This window comes from Rhodnius prolixus, unplaced genomic scaffold, assembly GCF_049639745.1.
Source record: "Rhodnius prolixus isolate KJV_2025 unplaced genomic scaffold, Rpr scaffold_3, whole genome shotgun sequence".
NCBI classification, from domain to species: Eukaryota; Metazoa; Arthropoda; class Insecta; order Hemiptera; family Reduviidae; genus Rhodnius; species Rhodnius prolixus.
Genome location: NW_027411603.1, coordinates 13,499,568 through 13,526,428, shown reverse-complemented (window position 1 = coordinate 13,526,428; position 26,861 = coordinate 13,499,568). Strand labels below are relative to the sequence as shown.

General features: G+C 33.8%; 1 protein-coding gene across 2 annotated transcripts in view; it reads right to left on the bottom strand.

Annotated features, from left to right (window-relative positions):
• The window catches only part of LOC141453832 (ras-like GTP-binding protein RhoL), a 51,256-nt gene that overhangs the window by 23,297 nt on the left and 1,098 nt on the right, over nucleotides 1–26,861 (bottom strand). Inside the window, exon 1 of one of the 2 annotated variants that reach the window (XM_074127494.1) lies at nucleotides 23,301–23,465. The exons of the other annotated variant lie outside the window; for it this stretch is intronic. Within the exon in view, the coding sequence (XP_073983595.1) occupies nucleotides 23,301–23,303 (3 nt within the window). The 5' untranslated portion in view covers nucleotides 23,304–23,465. Of the gene's footprint in view, nucleotides 1–23,300; nucleotides 23,466–26,861 lie in introns of those variants that run through there. 2 annotated transcript variants of the gene reach the window in all.

Below are 26,861 nucleotides of genomic sequence, written 5' to 3'. Positions count from 1 at the left end.
TAAAAATTCACCAATTGTACGCCAAATATAACTTTAACCGGAAGTGCCCTAAATTGAATTGAAACTCATTCCATTTTGTTCGTGGTAGCTAGCACCAATGTGCACCACAAAAAGAAATTTTGAATTTACACTAAAAGCTGAGATATTGATAATAAAAGATGCACTGACAGAGGTGACCATTAACTTGGCGGCACTTTGGTGGAATTTTGGGTAAAAAATTATTGCACCCTGCTCAGAACACTTTGCACTCCTATGCACCATCAATAAAAAAGCTAGCACCACCAAGGAAAAGCCTCAATTTTCCATTTAAAGTTACGCGCGAAATTTAAATTCAAAAAAAATGGAGTTTTATTTGCGGGAAAATTGGAGCGCTTTTTTCCAAAATAGCAAGTACTAGTATTAGAACCACTAGCCCCACACAGGAAATACCAAAAATTAGCATATTTTCAAAGTAATTTACAAATTACTCAACCGATTTTCCCGCCAACTTACCTTTAACCGGAAGTGCTCTAAATTGAATTGAAACTCATCCTATTTTGTTCATGGTAGCTAGCACCAATATGCACCACAAAAAGAAATTTTGAATTTACACTAAAAGCTGATATATTGATAATAAAAGATGCACTAACAGACGTGACCATTAACTTGGCGGCACTTTGGTGGAATTTTGAGAAAAAATTTATTGCACCCAGCTCGGAACACTTTGCAATGCCAATAATAAGCCAGCAACGCAACGGAAATGGTAAAAATTCACCAATTGTACGCCAAATATAACTTTAACCGGAAGTGCCCTAAATTGAATTGAAACTCATTCCATTTTGTTCGTGATAGCTAGCACCAATGTGCACCACAAAAAGAAATTTTGAATTTCCACTAAAAGCTGAGATATTGATAATAAAAGATGCACTGACAGACGTGACCATTAACTTGGCGGCACTTTGGTGGAATTTTGAGAAAAAAATTATTGCACCCAGCTCGGAACACTTTGCAATGCCAATAATAAGCCAGCAACACAACGGAAATGGTAAAAATTCACCAATTGTACGCCAAATATAACTTTAACCGGAAGTGCCCTAAATTGAATTGAAACTCATTCCATTTTGTTCGTGGTAGCTAGCACCAATGTGCACCACAAAAAGAAATTATGAATTTACACTAAAAGCTGAGATATTGATAATAAAAGATGCACTGACAGACGTGACCATTAACTTTGCGGCACTTTGGTGGAATTTTGAGAAAAAAATTATTGCACCCAGCTCGGAACACTTTGCAATGCCAATAATAAGCCAGCAACACAACGGAAACTGTAAAAATTCACCAATTGTACGCCAAATATAACTTTAACCGGAAGTGCCCTAAATTGAATTGAAACTCATTCCATTTTGTTCGTGATAGCTAGCACCAATGTGCACCACAAAAAGAAATTTTGAATTTACACTAAAAGCTGAGATATTGATAATAAAAGATGCACTGACAGACGTGACCATTAACTTTGCGGTACTTTGGTGGAATTTTGGGTAAAAAATTATTGCACCCTGCTCAGAACACTTTGCACTCCTATGCACCATCAATAAAAAAGCTAGCACCACCAAGGAAAAGCCTCAATTTTCCATTTAAAGTTACGCGCGAAATTTAAATTCAAAAAAAATGGAGTTTTATTTGCGGGAAAATTGGAGCGCTTTTTTCCAAAATAGCAAGTACTAGTATTAGAACCACTAGCCCCACACAGGAAATACCAAAAATTAGCATATTTTCAAAGTAATTTACAAATTACTCAACCGATTTTCCCGCCAACTTACCACTAACTTGGCGGCACTTTGGTGGAATTTTGAGAAAAAAATTATTGCACCCAGCTCGGAACACTTTGCACTCCTATGCACCACCAATAAAAAAGCTAGCACCACCAAGGAAAAGCCTCAATTTTCCATTTAAAGTTACGCGCGAAATTTAAATTAAAAAAAAAATGAGTTTAATTTGTGGGAAAATTGGAGCGCTTTTTTCCAAAATAGCAAGTACTAGTATTAGAACCACTAGCCCCACACAGGAAATGCCAAAAATTAGCATATTTTCAAAGTAATTTACAAATTATTCAACCGATTTTCCCGCCAACTTACCTTTAACCGGAAGTGCTCTAAATTGAATTGAAACTCATCCTATTTTGTTCATGGTAGCTAGCACCAATATGCACCACAAAAAGAAATTTTGAATTTACACTAAAAGCTGATATATTGATAATAAAAGATGCACTGACAGACGTGACCATTAACTTGGCGGCACTTTGGTGGAATTTTGAGAAAAAAATTATTGCACCCAGCTCGGAACACTTTGCAATGCCAATAATAAGCCAGCAACGCAACGGAAATGGTAAAAATTCACCAATTGTACGCCAAATATAACTTTAACCGGAAGTGCACTAAATTGAATTGAAACTCATCCTATTTTGTTCATGGTAGCTAGCACCAATATGCACCACAAAAAGAAATTTTGAATTTACACTAATAGCTGATATATTGATAATAAAAGATGCACTAACAGACGTGACCATTAACTTTGCGGCACTTTGGTGAAATTTTGAGAAAAAAATTATTGCACCCAGCTCGGAACACTTTGCAATGCCAATAATAAGCCAGCAACACAACGAAAACTGCAAAAATTCACCAATTGTACGCCAAATATAACTTTAACCGGAAGTGCCCTAAATTGAATTGAAACTCATTCCATTTTGTTCGTGATAGCTAGCACCAATGTGCACCACAAAGAGAAATTTTGAATTTACACTAAAAGCTGAGATATTGATAATAAAAGATGCAGTGACAGACGTGACCATTAACTTGGCGGCACTTTGGTGGAATTTTGAGAAAAAAATTATTGCACCCAGCTCGGAACACTTTGCAATGCCAATAATAAGCCAGCAACACAACGGAAACTGTAAAAATTCACCAATTTTACGCCAAATATAACTTTAACCGGAAGTGCCCTAAATTGAATTGAAACTCATTCCATTTTGTTCGTGATAGCTAGCACCAATGTGCACCACAAAAAGAAATTTTGAATTTACACTAAAAGCTGAGATATTGATAATAAAAGATGCACTGACAGACGTGACCATTAACTTGGCGGCACTTTGGTGGAATTTTGGGTAAAAAATTATTGCACCCTGCTCAGAACACTTTGCACTCCTATGCACCATCAATAAAAAAGCTAGCACCACCAAGGAAAAGCCTCAATTTTCCATTTAAAGTTACGCGCGAAATTTAAATTCAAAAAAATGGAGTTTTATTTGCGGGAAAATTGGAGCGCTTTTTTCCAAAATAGCAAGTACTAGTATTAGAACCACTAGCCCCACACAGGAAATGCCAAAAATTAGCATATTTTCAAAGTAATTTACAAATTATTCAACCGATTTTCCCGCCAACTTACCTTTAACCGGATGTGCTCTAAATTGAATTGAAACTCATCCTATTTTGTTCATGGTAGCTAGACCAATATGCACCACAAAAAGAAATTTTGAATTTACACTAAAAGCTAAGCATATATTGATAATAAAAGATGCACTGACAGACGTGACCATTAACTTTGCGGCACTTTGGTGGAATTTTGAGAAAAAAATTATTGCACCCAGCTCGGAACACTTTGCAATGCCAATAATAAGCCAGCAACACAACGGAAACTGTAAAAATTCACCAATTGTACGCCAAATATAACTTTAACCGGAAGTGCCCTAAATTGAATTGAAACTCATTCCATTTTTTTCGTGGTAGCTAGCACCAATGTGCACCACAAAAAGAAATTTTGAATTTACACTAAAAGATGAGATATTGATAATAAAAGATGCACTGACAGATTTGACCATTAACTTGGCGGCACTTTGGTGGAATTTTGTGAAAAAAATATTGCACCCAGCTCGGAACACTTTGCAATGCCAATAATAAGCCAGCAACACAACGGAAATGGTAAAAATTCACCAACTGTACGCCAAATATAACTTTAACCGGAAGTGCCCTAAATTGAATTGAATCTCATTCCATTTGGTTCGTGGTAGCTAGCACCAATATGCACCACAAAAAGAAATTTTGAATTTACACTAAAAGCTGAGATATTGATAATAAAAGATGCACTGACAGACGTGACCATTAACTTGGCGGCACTTTGGTGGAATTTTGAGAAAAAAATTATTGCACCCTGCTTAGAACACATTGCACTCCATCAATAAAAAAGCTAGCACCACCAAAGAAAAGCCTCAATTTTCCTTTTAAAGTTACGCGCGAAATTTAAATTAAAAAAAAAATTGAGTTTATTTGCGGGAAAATTGGAGTGCTTTGGTATTAGAACCACTAGCCCCACACAGGAAATACCAAAAATTAGCATACTTTCAAAGTAATTTACAAATTACTCAACCGATTTTCCCGCCAACTTACCATTAACTTGGCGGCACTTTGGTGGAATTATGGGGAAAAACTTTTTGCACACTGTACGGAACACATTGCGCTCCTATGCGCCACAAAAAAAAAGTTTCTACTTACACTAATAGCTGAGATATTGATAATAAAAGATGCACAGAAAGACGTGACCATTAACTTGAAGGCACATTGGTGGAGTCTTGGGGAAAAAATTATTGCGCCAAGCTCAAAACTAATTTTTGGCAATTTCTTTGTGGGGCTAGCTTTTCTAATAATAATGCTAGGTATTTTGGAAAAAACGCACTAATTCGCCCGAATATAGGGACCATTCTTTTTAAATATAAATTTCGCGCGTAACTTTAACTGGAAAATTGAGGCTTTTCCTTAGTGGCGCTAGCTTTTTCATTAGTAACGCATAGGAGCGCAAAGTGTTCCGAACAGGGTGCAATAATTTTTTCCCCAAAATTCCACCAAAGTGCCGCCAAGTTAATGGTCATGTCAGTCAGTGCATCTTTAATTTTCAATATCTCAGCTATTAGTGTAAATTCAATATTTCTCTTTGTGGTGCATATTGGTGCTAGCTACCACGAACAAAATGGAATGAGATTCAATTCAATTTAGGGCAATTCCGGTTAAAGTTATATTTGGCGTTCAATTGGTGAATTTTTACCATTTCCGTTGTGTTGCTGGCTTATTATTGGCATTGCAAAGTGTTCCGAGCTGGGTGCAATAATTTTTTTCACAAAATTCCACCAAAGTGCCGCCAAGTTAAAGGTAAGTTGGCGGGAAAATCAGTTGAATAATTTGTAAATTACTTTGAAAATATGCTAATTTTTGGCATTTCCTGTGTGGGGCTAGTGGTTCTAATACTAGTACTTGCTATTTTGGAAAAAAGCGCTCCAATTTTCCCACAAATAAAACTCATTTTTTTTTAAATTTAAATTTCGCGCGTAACTTTAAATGGAAAATTGAGGCTTTTCCTTGGTGGTGCTAGCTTTTTTATTGGTGGTGCATAGGAGTGCAAAGTGTTCCGAGCTGGGTGAAATAATTTTTTTTCTCAAAATTCCACCAAAGTGCCGCCAAGTTAAAGGTAAGTTGGCGGGAAAATCAGTTGAATAATTTGTAAATTACTTTGAAAATATGCTAATTTTTGGCATTTCCTGTGTGGGGCTAGTGGTTCTAATACTAGTACTTGCTATTTTGGAAAAAAGCGCTCCAATTTTCCCACAAATAAAACTCATTTTTTTTTAAATTTAAATTTCGCGCGTAACTTTAAATGGAAAATTGAGGCTTTTCCTTGGTGGTGCTAGTTTTTTTATTGGTGGTGCATAGGAGTGCAAAGTGTTCCGAGCTGGGTGCAATAATTTTTTTTCTCAAAATTCCACCAAAGTGCCGCCAAGTTAAAGTTAAGTTGGCGGGAAAATCAGTTGAATAATTTGTAAATTACTTTGAAAATATGCTAATTTTTGGCATTTCCTGTGTGGGGCTAGTGGTTCTAATACTAGTACTTGCTATTTTGGAAAAAAGCGCTCCAATTTTCCCGCAAATAAAACTCAATTTTTTTGGAATTTAAATTTCGCGCGTAACTTTAAATGGAAAATTGAGGCTTTTCCTTGGTGGTGCTAGCTTTTTTATTGATGGTGCGTAGGAGTGCAAAGTGTTCCGAGCAGGGTGCAATAATTTTTTTCTCAAAATTCCACCAAAGTGCCGCAAAGTTAATGGTCACGTCTGTCAGTGCATCTTTTATTATCAATATCTCAGCTTTTAGTGTAAATTCAAAATTTCTTTTTGTGGTGCACATTGGTGCTAGCTACCACGAACAAAATGGAATGAGTTTCAATTCAATTTAGGGCACTTCCGGTTAAAATTATATTTGGCGTACAATTGGTGAATTTTTACCATTTCCGTTGTGTTGCTGGCTTATTATTGGCATTGCAAAGTGTTCCGAGCTGGGTGCAATAATTTTTTTCTCAAAATTCCACCAAAGTGCCGCCAAGTTAATGGTCACGTCTGTCAGTGCATCTTTTATTATCAATATCTCAGCTTTTAGTGGAAATTCAAAATTTCTTTTTGTGGTGCACATTGGTGCTAGCTATCACGAACAAAATGGAATGAGTTTCAATTCAATTTAGGGCACTTCCGGTTAAAGTTATATTTGGCGTACAATTGGTGAATTTTTGCAGTTTCCGTTGTGTTGCTGGCTTATTATTGGCATTGCAAAGTGTTCCGAGCTGGGTGCAATAATTTTTTTCTCAAAATTTCACCAAAGTGCCGCCAAGTTAATGGTCACGTCTGTTAGTGCATCTTTTATTATCAATATATCAGCTTTTAGTGTAAATTCAAAATTTCTTTTTGTGGTGCATATTGGTCTAGCTACCATGAACAAAATAGGATGAGTTTCAATTCAATTTAGAGCACATCCGGTTAAAGGTAAGTTGGCGGGAAAATCGGTTGAATAATTTGTAAATTACTTTGAAAATATGCTAATTTTTGGCATTTCCTGTGTGGGGCTAGTGGTTCTAATACTAGTACTTGCTATTTTGGAAAAAAGCGCTCCAATTTTCCCACAAATTAAACTCATTTTTTTTTAATTTAAATTTCGCGCGTAACTTTAAATGGAAAATTGAGGCTTTTCCTTGGTGGTGCTAGCTTTTTTATTGGTGGTGCATAGGAGTGCAAAGTGTTCCGAGCTGGGTGAAATAATTTTTTTTCTCAAAATTCCACCAAAGTGCCGCCAAGTTGAAGGTAAGTTGGCGGGAAAATCAGTTGAATAATTTGTAAATTACTTTGAAAATATGCTAATTTTTGGCATTTCCTGTGTGGGGCTAGTGGTTCTAATACTAGTACTTGCTATTTTGGAAAAAAGCGCTCCAATTTTCCCACAAATAAAACTCATTTTTTTTTAAATTTAAATTTCGCGCGTAACTTTATATGGAAAATTGAGGCTTTACCTTGTTGGTGCTAGCTTTTTTATTGGTGGTGCATAGGAGTGCAAAGTGTTCCGAGCTGGGTGAAATAATTTTTTTTCTCAAAATTCCACCAAAGTGCCGCCAAGTTAAAGGTAAGTTGGCGGGAAAATCAGTTGAATAATTTGTAAATTACTTTGAAAATATGCTAATTTTTGGCATTTCCTGTGTGGGGCTAGTGGTTCTAATACTAGTACTTGCTATTTTGGAAAAAAGCGCTCCAATTTTCCCACAAATAAAACTCATTTTTTTTTAAATTTAAATTTCGCGCGTAACTTTAAATGGAAAATTGAGGCTTTTCCTTGGTGGTGCTAGCTTTTTTATTGGTGGTGCATAGGAGTGCAAAGTGTTCCGAGCTGGGTGCAATAATTTTTTTTCTCAAAATTCCACCAAAGTGCCGCCAAGTTAAAGTTAAGTTGGCGGGAAAATCAGTTGAATAATTTGTAAATTACTTTGAAAATATGCTAATTTTTGGCATTTCCTGTGTGGGGCTAGTGGTTCTAATACTAGTACTTGCTATTTTGGAAAAAAGCGCTCCAATTTTCCCGCAAATAAAACTCCATTTTTTTTGAATTTAAATTTCGCGCGTAACTTTAAATGGAAAATTGAGGCTTTTCCTTGGTGGTGCTAGCTTTTTTATTGATGGTGCGTAGGAGTGCAAAGTGTTCCGAGCAGGGTGCAATAATTTTTTTCTCAAAATTCCACCAAAGTGCCGCAAAGTTAATGGTCACGTCTGTCAGTGCATCTTTTATTATCAATATCTCAGCTTTTAGTGTAAATTCAAAATTTCTTTTTGTGGTGCACATTGGTGCTAGCTACCACGAACAAAATGGAATGAGTTTCAATTCAATTTAGGGCACTTCCGGTTAAAATTATATTTGGCGTACAATTGGTGAATTTTTACCATTTCCGTTGTGTTGCTGGCTTATTATTGGCATTGCAAAGTGTTCCGAGCTGGGTGCAATAATTTTTTTCTCAAAATTCCACCAAAGTGCCGCCAAGTTAATGGTCACGTCTGTCAGTGCATCTTTTATTATCAATATCTCAGCTTTTAGTGGAAATTCAAAATTTCTTTTTGTGGTGCACATTGGTGCTAGCTATCACGAACAAAATGGAATGAGTTTCAATTCAATTTAGGGCACTTCCGGTTAAAGTTATATTTGGCGTACAATTGGTGAATTTTTGCAGTTTCCGTTGTGTTGCTGGCTTATTATTGGCATTGCAAAGTGTTCCGAGCTGGGTGCAATAATTTTTTTCTCAAAATTTCACCAAAGTGCCGCCAAGTTAATGGTCACGTCTGTTAGTGCATCTTTTATTATCAATATATCAGCTTTTAGTGTAAATTCAAAATTTCTTTTTGTGGTGCATATTGGTCTAGCTACCATGAACAAAATAGGATGAGTTTCAATTCAATTTAGAGCACATCCGGTTAAAGGTAAGTTGGCGGGAAAATCGGTTGAATAATTTGTAAATTACTTTGAAAATATGCTAATTTTTGGCATTTCCTGTGTGGGGCTAGTGGTTCTAATACTAGTACTTGCTATTTTGGAAAAAAGCGCTCCAATTTTCCCACAAATTAAACTCATTTTTTTTTAATTTAAATTTCGCGCGTAACTTTAAATGGAAAATTGAGGCTTTTCCTTGGTGGTGCTAGCTTTTTTATTGGTGGTGCATAGGAGTGCAAAGTGTTCCGAGCTGGGTGAAATAATTTTTTTTCTCAAAATTCCACCAAAGTGCCGCCAAGTTGAAGGTAAGTTGGCGGGAAAATCAGTTGAATAATTTGTAAATTACTTTGAAAATATGCTAATTTTTGGCATTTCCTGTGTGGGGCTAGTGGTTCTAATACTAGTACTTGCTATTTTGGAAAAAAGCGCTCCAATTTTCCCACAAATAAAACTCATTTTTTTTTAAATTTAAATTTCGCGCGTAACTTTAAATGGAAAATTGAGGCTTTACCTTGTTGGTGCTAGCTTTTTTATTGGTGGTGCATAGGAGTGCAAAGTGTTCCGAGCTGGGTGAAATAATTTTTTTTCTCAAAATTCCACCAAAGTGCCGCCAAGTTAAAGGTAAGTTGGCGGGAAAATCAGTTGAATAATTTGTAAATTACTTTGAAAATATGCTAATTTTTGGCATTTCCTGTGTGGGGCTAGTGGTTCTAATACTAGTACTTGCTATTTTGGAAAAAAGCGCTCCAATTTTCCCACAAATAAAACTCATTTTTTTTTAAATTTAAATTTCGCGCGTAACTTTAAATGGAAAATTGAGGCTTTTCCTTGGTGGTGCTAGCTTTTTTATTGGTGGTGCATAGGAGTGCAAAGTGTTCCGAGCTGGGTGCAATAATTTTTTTTCTCAAAATTCCACCAAAGTGCCGCCAAGTTAAAGTTAAGTTGGCGGGAAAATCAGTTGAATAATTTGTAAATTACTTTGAAAATATGCTAATTTTTGGCATTTCCTGTGTGGGGCTAGTGGTTCTAATACTAGTACTTGCTATTTTGGAAAAAAGCGCTCCAATTTTCCCGCAAATAAAACTCCATTTTTTTTGAATTTAAATTTCGCGCGTAACTTTAAATGGAAAATTGAGGCTTTTCCTTGGTGGTGCTAGCTTTTTTATTGATGGTGCGTAGGAGTGCAAAGTGTTCCGAGCAGGGTGCAATAATTTTTTTCTCAAAATTCCACCAAAGTGCCGCAAAGTTAATGGTCACGTCTGTCAGTGCATCTTTTATTATCAATATCTCAGCTTTTAGTGTAAATTCAAAATTTCTTTTTGTGGTGCACATTGGTGCTAGCTACCACGAACAAAATGGAATGAGTTTCAATTCAATTTAGGGCACTTCCGGTTAAAATTATATTTGGCGTACAATTGGTGAATTTTTACCATTTCCGTTGTGTTGCTGGCTTATTATTGGCATTGCAAAGTGTTCCGAGCTGGGTGCAATAATTTTTTTCTCAAAATTCCACCAAAGTGCCGCCAAGTTAATGGTCACGTCTGTCAGTGCATCTTTTATTATCAATATCTCAGCTTTTAGTGGAAATTCAAAATTTCTTTTTGTGGTGCACATTGGTGCTAGCTATCACGAACAAAATGGAATGAGTTTCAATTCAATTTAGGGCACTTCCGGTTAAAGTTATATTTGGCGTACAATTGGTGAATTTTTGCAGTTTCCGTTGTGTTGCTGGCTTATTATTGGCATTGCAAAGTGTTCCGAGCTGGGTGCAATAATTTTTTTCTCAAAATTTCACCAAAGTGCCGCCAAGTTAATGGTCACGTCTGTTAGTGCATCTTTTATTATCAATATATCAGCTTTTAGTGTAAATTCAAAATTTCTTTTTGTGGTGCATATTGGTCTAGCTACCATGAACAAAATAGGATGAGTTTCAATTCAATTTAGAGCACATCCGGTTAAAGGTAAGTTGGCGGGAAAATCGGTTGAATAATTTGTAAATTACTTTGAAAATATGCTAATTTTTGGCATTTCCTGTGTGGGGCTAGTGGTTCTAATACTAGTACTTGCTATTTTGGAAAAAAGCGCTCCAATTTTCCCACAAATTAAACTCATTTTTTTTTTAATTTAAATTTCGCGCGTAACTTTAAATGGAAAATTGAGGCTTTTCCTTGGTGGTGCTAGCTTTTTTATTGGTGGTGCATAGGAGTGCAAAGTGTTCCGAGCTGGGTGCAATAATTTTTTTCTCAAAATTCCACCAAAGTGCCGCCAAGTTAATGGTAAGTTGGCGGGAAAATCGGTTGAGTAATTTGTAAATTACTTTGAAAATATGCTAATTTTTGGTATTTCCTGTGTGGGGCTAGTGGTTCTAATACTAGTACTTGCTATTTTGGAAAAAAGCGCTCCAATTTTCCCGCAAATAAAACTCCATTTTTTTGAATTTAAATTTCGCGCGTAACTTTAAATGGAAAATTGAGGCTTTTCCTTGGTGGTGCTAGCTTTTTTATTGATGGTGCATAGGAGTGCAAAGTGTTCTGAGCAGGGTGCAATAATTTTTTACCCAAAATTCCACCAAAGTGCCGCCAAGTTAATGGTCACGTCTGTCAGTGCATCTTTTATTTTCAATATATCAGCTTTTAGTGTAAATTCAAAATTTCTTTTTGTGGTGCACATTGGTGCTAGCTATCACGAACAAAATGGAATGAGTTTCAATTCAATTTAGGGCACTTCCGGTTAAAGTTATATTTGGCGTACAATTGGTGAATTTTTACAGTTTCCGTTGTGTTGCTGGCTTATTATTGGCATTGCAAAGTGTTCCGAGCTGGGTGCAATAATTTTTTTCTCAAAATTCCACCAAAGTGCCGCAAAGTTAATGGTCACGTCTGTCAGTGCATCTTTTATTATCAATATATCAGCTTTTAGTGTAAATTCAAAATTTCTTTTTGTGGTGCATATTGGTGCTAGCTACCATGAACAAAATAGGATGAGTTTCAATTCAATTTAGAGCACTTCCGGTTAAAGGTAAGTTGGCGGGAAAATCGGTTGAATAATTTGTAAATTACTTTGAAAATATGCTAATTTTTGGCATTTCCTGTGTGGGGCTAGTTGTTCTAATACTAGTACTTGCTATTTTGGAAAAAAGCGCTCCAATTTTCCCGCAAATAAGACTCATTTTTTTTGAATTTAAATTTCGCGCGGAACTTTAAATGGAAAATTGAGGCTTTTCCTTGGTGGTGCTAGCTTTTTTATTGGTGGTGCATAGGAGTGCAAAGTGTTCTGAGCAGGGTGCAATAATTTTTTACCCAAAATTCCACCAAAGTGCCGCCAAGTTAATGCTTTTTTTAGCACTTTAATTCCTTATATTTCTGAATGTGTGCATATTTTATTAGATTTTTTTTGTGGTTCTAGCTGGTGCTAGCTCTCCTCTACCTGTATACTAAGTCGCGGTTCGAAATTCAGTGTTTGCGGCAAATTCCTTTGATCTTTTGAATGGCCATATCTCCGTAATTATTAAAGTTAATGAATTTTTTTAAGTGGTGCAATGGAGTGCAAAGTGTACTTAACATAATGAAGTAAGTTTCAATCAAATCCGGCCAAATTTTTTTTGGCGGGAAAAAAACTTTAATTGCTTATTGTGGCTTTTCCTTGGCGAATTTAGATTTTTTTTTGGTGGTGCATAAGAGTGCAATGTGTTTCGAGCTCGGTGCAAAAGTTTTGTCTCAAAATTCAACCAAAGTGCCGCCAGGTTAATGGACCCCCTCTTCACTGCAGCGTAACTTCCACAATGGGACCCTTTTATTGTTGCTTTTTCATTAAAAATGCTGAGCACGTGCAAGAGTTGGTAAAAGAAATTTTAAACAGCTGGTTAACATACTAGTTTTTATTATGCGCACGCATTTATTTAGTTACATTCTATTATCAAACAAAATTATTTAACACGGTTGAAGTAAAATACAAACTGAATTCATTGCTTACCATAAAGAACGTCAATTCTCTAAAACTATACAATTTTCAGTTAATAGTATATAATAATATTATTATCCTGACATATGGTGCGAGAAAATGAGAAAATATGTCCCAACTGTTTAGAAGAAATTAAACTAATTTGGAATTAAATAAGTATAGGTTTTGCTTAGCTGATTATTTCTTCCATCAGCATTATGACTTACGAGTCTCTTGCCTCCTTTGGAATTCCTTGATCTGTCCAAAAGTCTCCATGAAGAAGGCTATCTACCATATTGAACACTATAAGAAATGTTCTTCAGTTCTTAAGCAATGAAGTGAAAAATTAAAATTAGAAATTTTACATACTCGTAGTTACATGGTGTAACCAGAACTTCAACTGTTTAACCAGCGAAAAAGCTGATTCAAAGATGTAGTAACAATGTAGATTACAAAAATATAGTTTCTAATTTATTTTACAACAAAGTAATAATACCAACTAATACCATAGCTTGGCACAGTAGCCGATTCCCTAATTTATTTTTTAAAACGAATAATCGAAAAAAACTTACTATTTTTATATTGTGTAGTTTAAGGCAAAGTAATAAATAGAATAGGAAACTTAACAAAAGATATACTAGTTTAAAAATAAACGAGTCGTCCTATTAAAGTAATCAGTACAATTGTTTCTCTTACCTCATGCAATATTTCATCAGAAATGCATTCTCTTCCTTCAAGCTTCAATAGAACTAAAGATAACACACATTCTGCAATTGTAATAAAAGTTGGAATTGATATACTAGATTTTATCTCTAACATTGTCACTTCACTGAGTCTTATGTTTAAGTACACATAAAAATGTACAGTTGATTTAAGCTTAAATTAACAGTTACATTGTAAAACAGTTAAACACGGCCATGCAGGATGTGCTGCTTTTCTAGATAGCCCATGACAGACTGTAGTAGGTCAACCTCAGATATCTTAGAAAAGTATTTGAGTGAGGCTTGCCTTAGTGAATTCGAATTAGAGAATAATTTGGAACGTAACTTCAGACAGCTGAATTAGAGAAAATTTTAGGTCCAGAACGTGTAGGGCCTGCACAGCCTTCAAAGTGAGAATCGTTTATCTAAAGTAATGTAAGGCTTTGGGCAATTATGGAGAAGTATTTTTACTGTACAGTAAACAATAAGAGCTCTTGCCTAGTGGAAGCAACCAGAGTGCCACGTTCTTAAGCGATTTTTGATTTGTGGGCTAAAACTCATCCAAAGAAAAGACTGCTGGCCTTGTACTTAAAGTTTATAAAAATAATCACAATTAAATGGAACTGACAAATAACAAAAAAATTAAATTGGAACGAATTTTCGTTTTTGGAGAGTACACCTCGGAAAAGAACATCTTTTCCAGCAAAAAAGTAGACAAAGAGATCTACACGATGATTTGCACAAAGACCCGTACAAGTTTTTTTTGCCTCTCTTATTCTTCAGAGTCATTGGGGAGATTAAAAAAAACAAAAAACTGAGAGCTGAGTGTCAATTTATCACTAATTACTACGTTGTGTAATGGACATGCGGAAGGGCAAAGATTTTTTACATTGGCGATTACCAAGAACAGATTCAATTCCTCGCAGATCTAAGATGCCTGTATCGCACAAATCGGTTCAACTTAGCCATTGTTGTTGCTTGTAAAGTACATGAAACCGAGCACTGTAGTCTAACATTGGGTTCAGACTTACTACTAAGAACTTTGTAGCTTTCAGTGAACGTAAAATCTAGATATAGAGTAAGTTTTAGTCGAGAATATTAATTGTTTGCCTTCTGTGAGTCCAGAACATGAGTAACAACTAGGGAAGCGGGTATGGTGAAAATGGAATATGTAGTAAAGACCATGTTATTGTTAAACATGGCCATCACTAGGCATTGTTCTAAAAAGAAAACTTTAAACTGCAGATCACTCCAACAGAACTGTGATTGTTGTAACAATGGTTCGTGCTCTAAATCCCACGCGGAAACCCTAGATTTGAATCCTGCCTGTCGATAAATTTTCTTTTCCTAGTAAATTCTTACAGATCACTGACTGTGACGAAATTTGTGCCATTAATATTTTTATATTGAATTGATAAAACATGGTATATTATAGAAAATAGATAATTTTCACTTCTTTCAACAATCAATACTGCACACAAATGGCAATACATCTGGCAGGCTTGCTTTCTCCACAAACCACACTGCACAATGAGCTTCGCAAACTTTCACAACTGTCGCCTGATACCATACAGTCTAGTGGTCAATGGTTAAGGTAACCTTGTACCTCATTGTTGTGGTTTAGTGATATACTATCTATAAATACATAACTCCTATAGTTAACTCCCATAATAAGAGCTTATTTATTCATTCATATTTGGTATAAAATAAATATCTTATAAAAATGATTGAGAATCATGAGTTCTCTGTGCCAAATTTAACAAATAGCTGCAAATAGCATTCATATAACTTCCATCACATCCTTTCTACAGGAATTGTAAAAAACATGTTACTCCCATTAGAGGGTACTGATGAGGAAATAAGTATAAAAATCAATCTCCCTACTTCAAATAACTTGCATAAAATTAAATAATATTAAGTAAACTAAATTCAATAAAACTTGCAGACAAATTAGAAGCTACAATTTATAATATTTAAAGGGAGAGAAAAAAAAAAAACAAGTGTGTAGGCTGAAGGAAAAGAAAACCGGATATAGTGTTCTGCAGGTCGGTGCTCATTAGTTGGGAACGTTTTAGAATTGTTTAAACTGGCCACTTCCGTTGAGTGGGCGGAAATACAAGAAGGGGCCCCCTATCAATTGTATATTATGGCCACCCGACACAGGGGTCAACTGATGACAGTGTTCATGTTGGGGAAAAAATGTATAAATAAAAATCATCATTCTATGCACTGCCCGAGCTAGCAGGTCCTCTTTTATTTCTTTTTTTTGTTTTAACCGATTACTTTAAATGGCTAATATCAATTATCTATTTAAGTTTAATCTCCGAATTTAGGTTTGTACGTTAAAGAGAGATTTTATAATATGAAAGAAAGTTGATAACAATGTGGTCACCAATAGGTACTGTAGAGAAAACCACTATTTAAATAGCATGATGTTACTCCGCCTCTAAGTTCGGAAAATCACAAAGGAAAGTCTAGTTAAACTATATTTCAAAGACATCCGTATACCGGATGTAAAAGAGCCTCATGCCCTTTTGTCAAATATTCCTCATAAAGAGACATAATTTGTAAGTGAAGTAATTGCTATTTTTTCAGGAGACTTTACGTCCAACTACGAATTAGGTGTCGTGGATGGAGGCGACTAGCAAACATACTTTACTGTAAATTTCTTTTATTAACCTTTAAATAAAATCCAAGGCCTAAGACCGGGAATCGAACCCACTAACCAACAATGCATATTAGCACATAAAGAGTATAAATCAGCTTTAAAAACCACAAATTTGGCGAATAAATTAATAGATCATTAGAAAATCTTTAAAGGATGAATATAAACCGACTTATCCAGGTTGAAGCATTTCCACTTTTGCATTATAAACTCATCACGTATTGTTTTGCCGATAATGTTTGTAAACATTTTATAAATTAGTAATCAACAAACTACATTTACTATCAATCTCCGCTCTACTCTGTTTCAGCTTTAAAATGTTTTAGAAATATGCAGGGCAGAGTAGATCTTTTGATGCAGACCCACTTTAAAAGATCTATTGGAGCTTCTTTAATGTCAGTGATCGTTCAAAGCAGTAGTTACTTTGACAAAATGAGTAGGATAAATATGATTGAGGTAAGAATACAGTTTCACCTTTGAATTCTCTAGAACCAAATAACTCTACTAATATGTGTAATGACTTTAGTGCTCCAGAAATATTAAGATTGGATTAATTAACTGTATTTTAACGAATTAGATTCAAATGAAGCAATAAATGAATATTAAATTTGTCATTTCACAGTATTCATACAAACATTCTCTTTGACTATATATTGTACATATATTCTAGTAGGTGTTCCGTAACGGATACTTTTGTATAAAACGAATAATGAATATACTGGTAGATCTGAAACCTTAGAACGATTTAATTCTGTCTTACTTCAGAGCCACTAAATTCAGCCAAAGTTTGCCTAACAGCAATATAAGTAAGTTGAAAATTGCTGGGATGCCCGGTTCTGAGGACGATTTCGCAACTAGAATTCCCAGCTGCCCACACACCTTCAGGCGCTTGAATTTATATCATTTATTTATTTATATTGAATTTATAAAACAATTCTAAATCATTTGAATGCTTCTACACAATTGTTTTTTTTTTTTCTTTCATAAAAATACAACTTGCCTGAGTCTGACTGGATTGTGATGCCCCCAGCTATTATTAAATGTTTATTAACTAAATTAAAGTTTAAAGTTTTTAAAAGAAGGGAGCAAATTATAGCTAAGAAAACAACTAGCAAGTGACTTGTTTCATTGACTTCATTGAGTCGGCCATTTATCTCCTTCTACTTAATTGTACCCTATTTACAGATAGTGGTGTAACTTAACTTTTTAAAACATTCACTTGCTTTTAGCTGCAATATGTTTTAAACAACATACTTTATAAAGAAGTGGAGGATATTGTGCGCTGAGCAGAACTAAATCTCCTGTATTGCAATTTAAGAATATATTTTTTTCTCTAAAAGAATATTCTCCGTTACTGAGGATCCTCAATTCATGTTCATCGTCATTATAAGTTTTACCTATTTCAGACCAGTTTTGGATTTTCCATGTCTTATATCTCTTAAAAGTACATATTTGACTTTTTCACATATAATAATTATATGTGACTTATACTTAATAATGCAACTTAAAAAAAAACAGTGCACATCGTAAGACTAACTTATTATTTATTTAAATAACTTTACTTTAGTAAATCTAGTGATGGCACAATAACAAGTGAGGAGTTACAACCTATTGTTGGCTTCTAATAAATCAATGATTGACCTTCACGCCAAGTAAATCGGCTCAGTCGTCGGCTAGGGTTTGTCTGGAAGTGTGACAAAGATAAAAGCTGGTCAATGAGAGGATTTATCAAAATTAAGATTTAAATATAACCTGAAATAGCTGGCTGGGGCAAAAAAGTTCAAATTGCCTTTAAAGTTCGAGATTTAAATACCTCGGTGTCCTTCCAAGGAACTGGATTACGGATATATGGAAGATGAAAAGTTGATAAAAGTGGAACTTCGTATTTTTTGGCCCCAGCCAATTTGTTAGTTGCAGCTTGAAATGCAACAAGGCCTAACATCTAATTATTCATTAGTAAAGATTTATTTATTGTGAGTCAATTCTAGATGCATTAGACGCAAATAAATATTTGACAAGCAAGATCATTGAGAATGTTTCACATATCATACAAATGAGACAGCTGGCTGAGGTAAACTGTCACAAGGACGGTCTGCTTGCAGTTAATCTTTTTTTTTTTATTTAAAAAAAAATTATAACGGAATTTACTTTAATTTTGTTTTAGCGTAAGTTCCATGTGAGTTCCATGTACAAAAGAAAGTAGCGAATAATTAGAATGATATGTACATATATAATATATATAAAAGGAATCGCCTATTTTTTCAGGAAGAATTACTAATTTAAATAGTATTTATGTTATTATATTATATATCGTACATTTATATTTAGTATAACATATATATTTAATTAATCATGCAAAAGACTTTTCTGAAAATCTCATTATTAAATAATTAGTTGAAATTTCAAATTATATTACTGGGACAGCGAGTTAAAGAAACCTAGGAGGAACAGAAGATGAAATAAACAAGAGAAATAAATGTGGGCAGAATTTTTCAGGGTGGCCTAGATAAATTTTTTTGATAAGAAAAAAGTTTCAACAAAAACTGGTAGCTGCCTATTTTGAGGTTCTCTTAAGATTTATTTGTATCTTAACTTCATAACTTGAAAGTCAACTGAAGACGATGCTGAAGACCTATGCAACCGAATAGCGAGTTTAAACTTCCTGTTTTTTTCGATTTTCTTTTAGTTCCGCATTTGTCAAAACACTAGTAACTATTAACTATACGAAGAAGGAAATAAAAATTCAACCTTGGCTCTCAAAACATGTAATATGTAGAGATAACAAAAAAAATGTCGAAAATAACTATTGAAGAAGATGAAAAAATAAATAAATAAAAATGAAGTTTTAACTGGACACTAAAGTGTTCAAAAACCACTAATACTAAGCTTGAACTGGTTGCATTGTGACCAGGAAACTATCCGGTAGGACAAATCTTTTATTATCTAATAAAGCCAGCTCAAATACAAAGAGAAAAACTTGTTATATACAATCAATCAGATGTTAGTTTGAACGGCAAAAAAAGTTCAGAAGCAAAATCCCAGTCAAAATACTGCTCTCAAACATTTGAAAGAGGAGATACTTTGGAGTACCTGTGGACTAGAGTTCGAAAATGAATAATATGATAGAATGAGATACGAAAAAAGTAAGTAATAATTTTTTTCTTTTTTTCTAAAAGGAGCCTTATGTTGTCTCCTTCGTTAAATGAAAAAGCGCAACAAAGATGAGAGGGCATGAAGCAAGAATGACGGAAAACAATTCTCTTATCTTTAACAATTGAAAGACTTCCTCTGGTGCCAGCAAAAATCAGAAATAAAAGTTAATCAGAATTTCAAGCGATTAAAAAGAAAATTATTTACCTAATTATTCATTAATTTTGTAATGTTCTACGCAATTTCACAATTATTTATAATTGGCAGAGACAAATTTTAAAATCATGAACTTTTTGGAGAACTGAAAAGGAAAAAATACTATGGTTATAGTAATAATCTCACCAAGACTAAACTAAATAAATGAAGAGAATGTAGATTTGATAAAATATTGATAAAATAAAAACTTTGGAACTGGAACATTTTTGATGGTAGAGATTACAAGTATTATAAAACAATGTAGATTAAATAAACACAAAACAAATCAGACATTGACAAAAAAAAATATAAATATTACAATGGAATTTTAAATTTAATGATTAAGACCACATTTTTACCCATCATTTACATTATAATTTTACTATTATGATAAATATTTTTTATATAATGTATTATATTTTAAAGTTTAGTTTTAGATTTATTTTACAAATCACAGAATGCAGAATGTTCTGCGATTCATTATTTGAGATTTTAATTAATTGATTCTGAGAGGTTTGACAAATTAAAAAGTCTGAGGTTCTACATTCACACGACATTTTTCTTTCTACGTTCTTCAAATAGAGAATTTCGAACAGTTTACTTGTTACTAATTTAAGTTTGTTCATTACACTCAAATCAAACATTAGAGTAAAGCTAGTCCTAATGCCTCTTCAGATCTGCCCTAAAATGCACTTTCCCCGAAAAAATATTCAGTTAAATATAGATCTTCACTGGTGAAATTAGTTCATTAAGTTTAAAGAAATTCGTAAGAACCCTTTTCAAGAAAATCACTATAAAGTGAAAAAATCTCCTTGGTAAAGTAAAATGCGATAACAACACTTTAATAAAAATAAATACAAACTGATGTAAGTATCTAAAACATTGCAACAGCCGTTTGCTCGAGTTTACGGCACTAAGGAAAAAAGCAAAAGTTGTGAACATTTCAACATCTGTTACAGAGAGCGATAAAGAAGAGAAAAGATGTGAAATAAAAATAAAACCGAATGATATTCAGGTGGAAAAAAAAATTAAGAAAAAAGAAAGATAGTAATTTCTATATAATAAAAACAGTTATGCTGTAGGAGAGATTGAATGCCAACTAGGAGAGATCCGCAATCTATTCATATCTAAACTTGACTAGTCAAGCTTCACGAGTGAATCAAATAAAAGGAAACCTACCTATTTGTCCATTATTTCACTTCAAAGTTATTTCTTTCCAAGTGGAGGAGACGGAGCTGGATCGCCAGAGGACACACCTCCGAAAAGTGGGACAAGTCCTCTCGACAATTATGATTGCAAAGACTTTCATTTTTCATTATCCAGATTTCTTGGCACCCAGGGTCAAAAGTTCAAATAAAGGAGTTGTCCTCCAATCTCAAAAAATATAAATAAAAAGTACATTGGAGATCCTTTAGTTTCAGTACATCAAATAAATATTCCGTTGTTTATGCAGGGCTGTCCTTAGATTAAGATTTTATAAAGCAGGTGCCGATCAGAAGCTATTGCCCGACTAACATCCTTCTCAGATGCCTAGCCTAAATAATAGTCAGGAGTTAGTTTATGGAGAAGAGTGTCCCAAGAAGAAATGTTTTCTTCACGGGGACAGCAAAAGAGTATAAGAATAATCATTGGAAAGAGTCGTAAGATGTTTGAACCAAAAAAAATCGTTTATTAACAGTTTTAATGACAATAGGTTGGCGACTCAGGTTGGGTCATCCAGACAGAGATTCTTCGGCAGTATTTTAAGTGGAGTTTAAGGGTGAATGAGGGTAGAGAATTTGAAGATGATTCTAAAGTGAACATTTAGTTAGGCGAGCTAGGAGGAAGGACCAACATTCAAAACATAAACAACAGACCAGAGATTTAGCTTTAATAAGCAAGTTATTGTTTACGTAGGTTAAAATTTGAACAGATCCTATGATACTTACTTTTGCTGAAGTAACTTTATTAGCAATATGTTAAGTTAAATGGAGCCGCGGAATAATTCACAGAGTAAATACGGTTAACTAAATCAGTTAGTTCGTCTTTGTAAAACCATTTCTCAGAGGAAGATAATCTGCCACTTTTACGAAAGATAATGATTTTTCACCTATTTTAGGTTTGCAGTGAGCTTCCATTGTTCGCAATAAGATTGGAGAATTCTAATGTTTTCTTGAAACGCAGTTGAGTTATCAGCATGTACTATGTCATCTAGAATAGGGCTTCTATCTTAGTAGGCCCTATAAAAGCCCCACTTTCCAAAACTAAGAGTGGTACATGAGAGTATTGAAGAGACAGATGAAGAATAGAGCAGTTTTTAAAATATTTATAAATTGATAAGATATCCTAAATTGAAAACTACACAAACTGAATATCATTCATAGAGATTTCCACTTCCGGAAAAGTTATTTTCTTACAACTTGGAATTTTAAAAACTTATTTCTCATACTTCATTGATGGGTAAGATAAGGAAAGATTGCATAAATTGGCACGTTAGATAGATGTCTATTCCCAACTTTCCTTCAAAACTGGCCTAAAAAGAATATTCTTGCAGAAAAAAAAAAATTATTTAAAAGTTTCAGTCCTCTATATGAGTAGTTACTACAAAACCTTTATTGTAAGAAACTGGACATTTTTCAATTCCAGGTTCAAAAATCAAGATTATCCCGGAATTTGCACGAATGCTATACATGCAGAAAAATGAAAACTAAATAACTGTCTATAATGTTCATTCTTCTTGTTGCACTCCTAACAGCAAATATTTGTAACAAATGTTTTGCCAGGTAATCACAGTTAAGAAAGAAATACTTTTAATAGAAGTTATCAACCCTAATTGCGATTACCTATCTGTTATAAGTTTCGAAATGTCTAATGAGTGTTTTTTAATTAAAAAAAAAATCTTCACTTTTCTTTTAAAATCTCAGACATACAGAATATAGAGATAACTTCCCTTTGCCACGCCCCCTTTTGATGGATTCCGCTAGTTTGCAGCAGTTGAGTCAGCTGAAATTGTTTGATGAATAACACTGTTTCGTCTTTATAAAGTGTTCGATTGTAACATGCTTTTAGTCACTTTTAATGACAGAAGTATTTTTTAAAAGAAGAAAAATTGTTACTTAACTAGGCAGTCCTAAACTAATATTTTTATGTACTAATTTAGGAGTTCTGGTATACAAAAATAAATAAGAAATAGGTCTACTGGTGAAATTCCTTTTCTAGCAAAAAAAATCAGAAGCAAACACTCAGAGTAAGATAAAACGATACTTTGGCTCAACAGATATTCTTCGGATATGGAATTTGTATTGCAGGCGAATTAAGAGATTCTCTGGAGGGAAGCCTACCCGTAATCCCACCTCTCATCCATATCTACTTTTTGAAGAATTTTTTTGTGGAAAAATGTTTGAAATAAAAGTTATAGATGAACATATGTATGTTGCAATTTTGTGTGCAAGAGCATTCAAAGTTTAATCGTTGCAGCTGTAACCGAGAAAAAAATCAAAATCTAAAAAAATTGATTTAGCAATGAGGCACTTCCGATTGGCTGATTTTGAACGATAGCTTTTAGGGTCCACTGGTGGCACCGAGTCCAAATATCCAATTTGAATTTCCCGAGTTTTTTTTTTCTTGAGTTACGTTGATCATTCCACATACACACACTCACAAGTGAGAGAAAAACTTGTAAAAACTATTTTTCCATACCGAGAGGAACTCAAAACCGATATTTCTTGATGACTCAAAAATTAAAATCTGTACGATCTCAGGAACTTCTCTTTCTAAGAGGAATTCAAAAATTTCCACACCTTATAATCTATGTGTTTTAATATTTTTTGTGATTATATAAAAATAAAAAAAATGCTCACCATTTTTGATAATCCCAATGAAAGTTACAGAGATAAGTAAATAAAAACCATCTACATTAATTAAATTCACGGCACCTTAACATAAGTTAGATCATTAACTCACAGTACTTTCTCGACACGTGGTGATAACACACTAATACTGCTCATACTAGCTAATTCTGAAGGGCATACAAGTCTTTCAACTATAGTCAAAGTAGAGGTGGAAGCGTACAAGTGGTGGGGCTATTATTACAGTGGGGACATCCCTGTTTTTTGTTCAAAAAAAAAAACTTCACCCTAAAAAAAGTAACTTTCCCAAGCAGTTAAACCCTAAACTTAGGCTTTAAGAAGAATTCAAATTGAAGAACGTTATTCAAATCTTGCAATAAAAACCAAGAGATCACTAATATAAAGAAACTTTTGATTAGAATAAACCCCTAGACATAATGTAAATATGTTGTTCACGGAACTAAGACAAAATAATAAATGAATTTTCTCTCTCCTCTTTCCGCTCTTTTAATTTGACTTCTTATTTGTTGAAGTCTTGAAATGACACAAAGCAATACCTTCTTATAGCTACAAGTATAACCATTTATAAAATAAAAATACTTTTTTTATTTTTTAAACTTCTAAGGTGGCTGGTACCCGGAACCTTTCTTGGTGCACTCCCGGCCTCCGGGCAGTGTTCTTTTTTACAGTCCATCTGCGGACCGTGTACTGTATTAAGCCCACCTAGTTGGATTTACATTTGTTCTACCTACAAAGATATTTTCTCTCCCTTAAAACTTTCTCTCTTTTGAAACACATTTATCCATTAAATTACCGGCTTTTATATTTATACTTTAATTTATTTTAAATTTCATATTAGAAATTTATATTTTATTCCGGCCAAAGAAAACAAAAATTTAGCAAAATAGCGACCCTTTGGTAACGCAGCACACAATCCTTAGAAATTATTTTTTTAATTTTTATTATTATATATTTTTTCAAGATCTAACAGAACAGAGTGCAAAAAGTAAATAAATAAATTCTTTAGACTTTGAGTGCAAAGAAGTAAATACATTGAAAATTTGGTCATTTTGCCGTACTGGATAACATCGATTGATTTGATTTGAAAATGTTTATTTACAATTTAAAACTTTTTATACAAATATATTTAAAAGGAGGTTTCAGGCTGCATGCCTATATCCTCTCCACAAGATATCAACATTTACATTGGATACAAGTCGAACTTAATGCTAAGGCAAAAATTTTTTTAAAAAAACCTTACTACGTAGAGTTAATTAAAGCTTTAGCCTTTTGTGCTTGTATTTTCTATAATTAAGAGAACTTAAGTTATAGTCCATAATACTTTTTATATGCGGGTAGGGACTATGTGTACAGGGAGTTACACAGTTTTCCGTAGCATTGTAGATAAATCTGGACACGCTGGCAACATCAAGTGCTGCATGCATGTAATCTACGGGTGTCCACCGGGGATATGACCCAACTAGTCTCAAGCATTTGTTTTGGACTCTTTGTAACTTCCCGTAATTGGTGCAACAAGTATTGGACCACACAGGGGCTGCATATAGGAGTACGGAGCGGATATAAAGATAGTAGATAAGTTTTTTAATAAGAAAATCTAAGTCTAATAACATCGATGATATCCGTCGTAAGTCGCATGTTTTTTTATTTCTGACCGGATTAGGACTCCCATTCATTATCAGTGGTTAATTAATTTGTTTGAAGTAAAGAATGTGACTTCAACTGTATCAATATACGAAACATTCTGTACACTAAACTGATTCATCAACTTTTGATGATGGATTAAAGTCCAAAACCGATCAGAAGCATTAAAAAGAAAAAAACGCTATAAGACTGATAAAACCAGCAATAGGTAAACATGCATTTGAATAAGGATAGTATTCTGATTATTTAGTATCTAATTACTTAGTTCGAAGAACTAAATCTAATAATACCTTTATATCCTCTCTATCGCTAGGATTTTTTTCTTTTTTTTTAATTGAGCCGCTCAAATAATCTTTTTCCCTCTGATTTTGAGTTATTTTAAGAAAAAACTAATTATGTGAAATCATACATGGTCTTTCAGTATTCTCAGGCTCCAACGACAATTTCTCGAATTTTTCCAACTCTTAATTATGCATAAATAATAATTGAAGGAAGGGATTATGTCTGTGTTTAGCGCATTGTATTGCCACGCGGGAATCAACAGTTCTTGTGCAGCTGCCAGCCCTTAGTCTTTCATAGAAGCCCCTAAGAGTTCATAGTGTTGTGTGCAATGAGAGAACACTATTCAAAGACCCGCATTCGATTAAAAGTTTCTAGAAGTCTATTAATTAGTAATACTTTTAATCTACTTATAAATCAGTCATTTGTCAAGCTTTCTTTCTGAGGGTAGGAAATATCAGGACTTGTAATATGTCAGAGTAGATATTGCATTGAATATAATTTTGCTAAAAATATATTTAAGCATAAATATCTTTTTTATGATTTTTAATAACTAATCTGTAAACTTTGAGTTATAATAATTATTTTGGCCGTTTTTTTTTGCTTAGCTTTCCAACTTTCCAACTACGCCTATTTTATGGAGATAAAGAATCTAATAAAGTTATGAAGAAAAACAAGCAGTAATTTGAAAAATTCTGAATAGATGAAATAGTCAGAAAAAAAATGACCAAGAAAATCCTAAATTTTGAAGCAGGAGAAAGGGACTACGAGAAAAGTACATTATGTTTCCCAAAAACCTCCATGGGTACGGTTGTCAGAAAAGGATGCCCAGGATAGATGTAGCAAGGATGCCCAGGATAGATGTAGCAAGGATGCTCTCTTCCCTTAATTTTTGGATGAAACATTAAGTAAACCTCAATTCTGATTAGCACCTCAGAAAATCATTCCATAACGCATGTGCGCTTAAAAAAACTTTTGTCATACTTATATAAAGAATATTTTTTTAAATATTAATTAAAAATTGAGTTAAATATAATTATTTCATTTAAAATGAAATAGTTGGTCGTGACGGAAATGAATGTTGTTTTTTAAATTAATTGTAGCGAAGGAAGGAAGGATGATGCACTCATTTAACTTTATGTCTCATAAATGAGATCTAAAAAAGAGGTGAACTATTAAAGTTAACAGAAATAAAGTTGGCTTATATGACCATTTGCACAATTGTTTATAATGCAGTCCGTACATAGTGCCTATTTGTTCAAAAATATTTTTAGTAGCTCTGTATGAATTTTTTTTTTTTTTCGGCGCATCGACATCTTGGTCATTAGCGCCCCGCTCTGTATGAATTATTTTTAAAAAATAGTACTCCATAGGTGAGAAAGTAATTAAATTTACAACTTTTGGAAAATGGGCGGCAGTAGCTTCAGTTGGTTTTTATATGAATGTTAATTATTTATTAAGCTGTCGTTGATATAAGACATCAGAATCGTTAGTTTATGTTACGTCATGAATTTTATTAATAAGCTGAAGAGTTTCCTCTAACCCATAGTTTGTGCATAATTAAAGTGTTGAATATGCACAAGCAGCGAGTGAGGGGGGAATGAACTTGTTTACTAAAGTGTTTTCTAAATT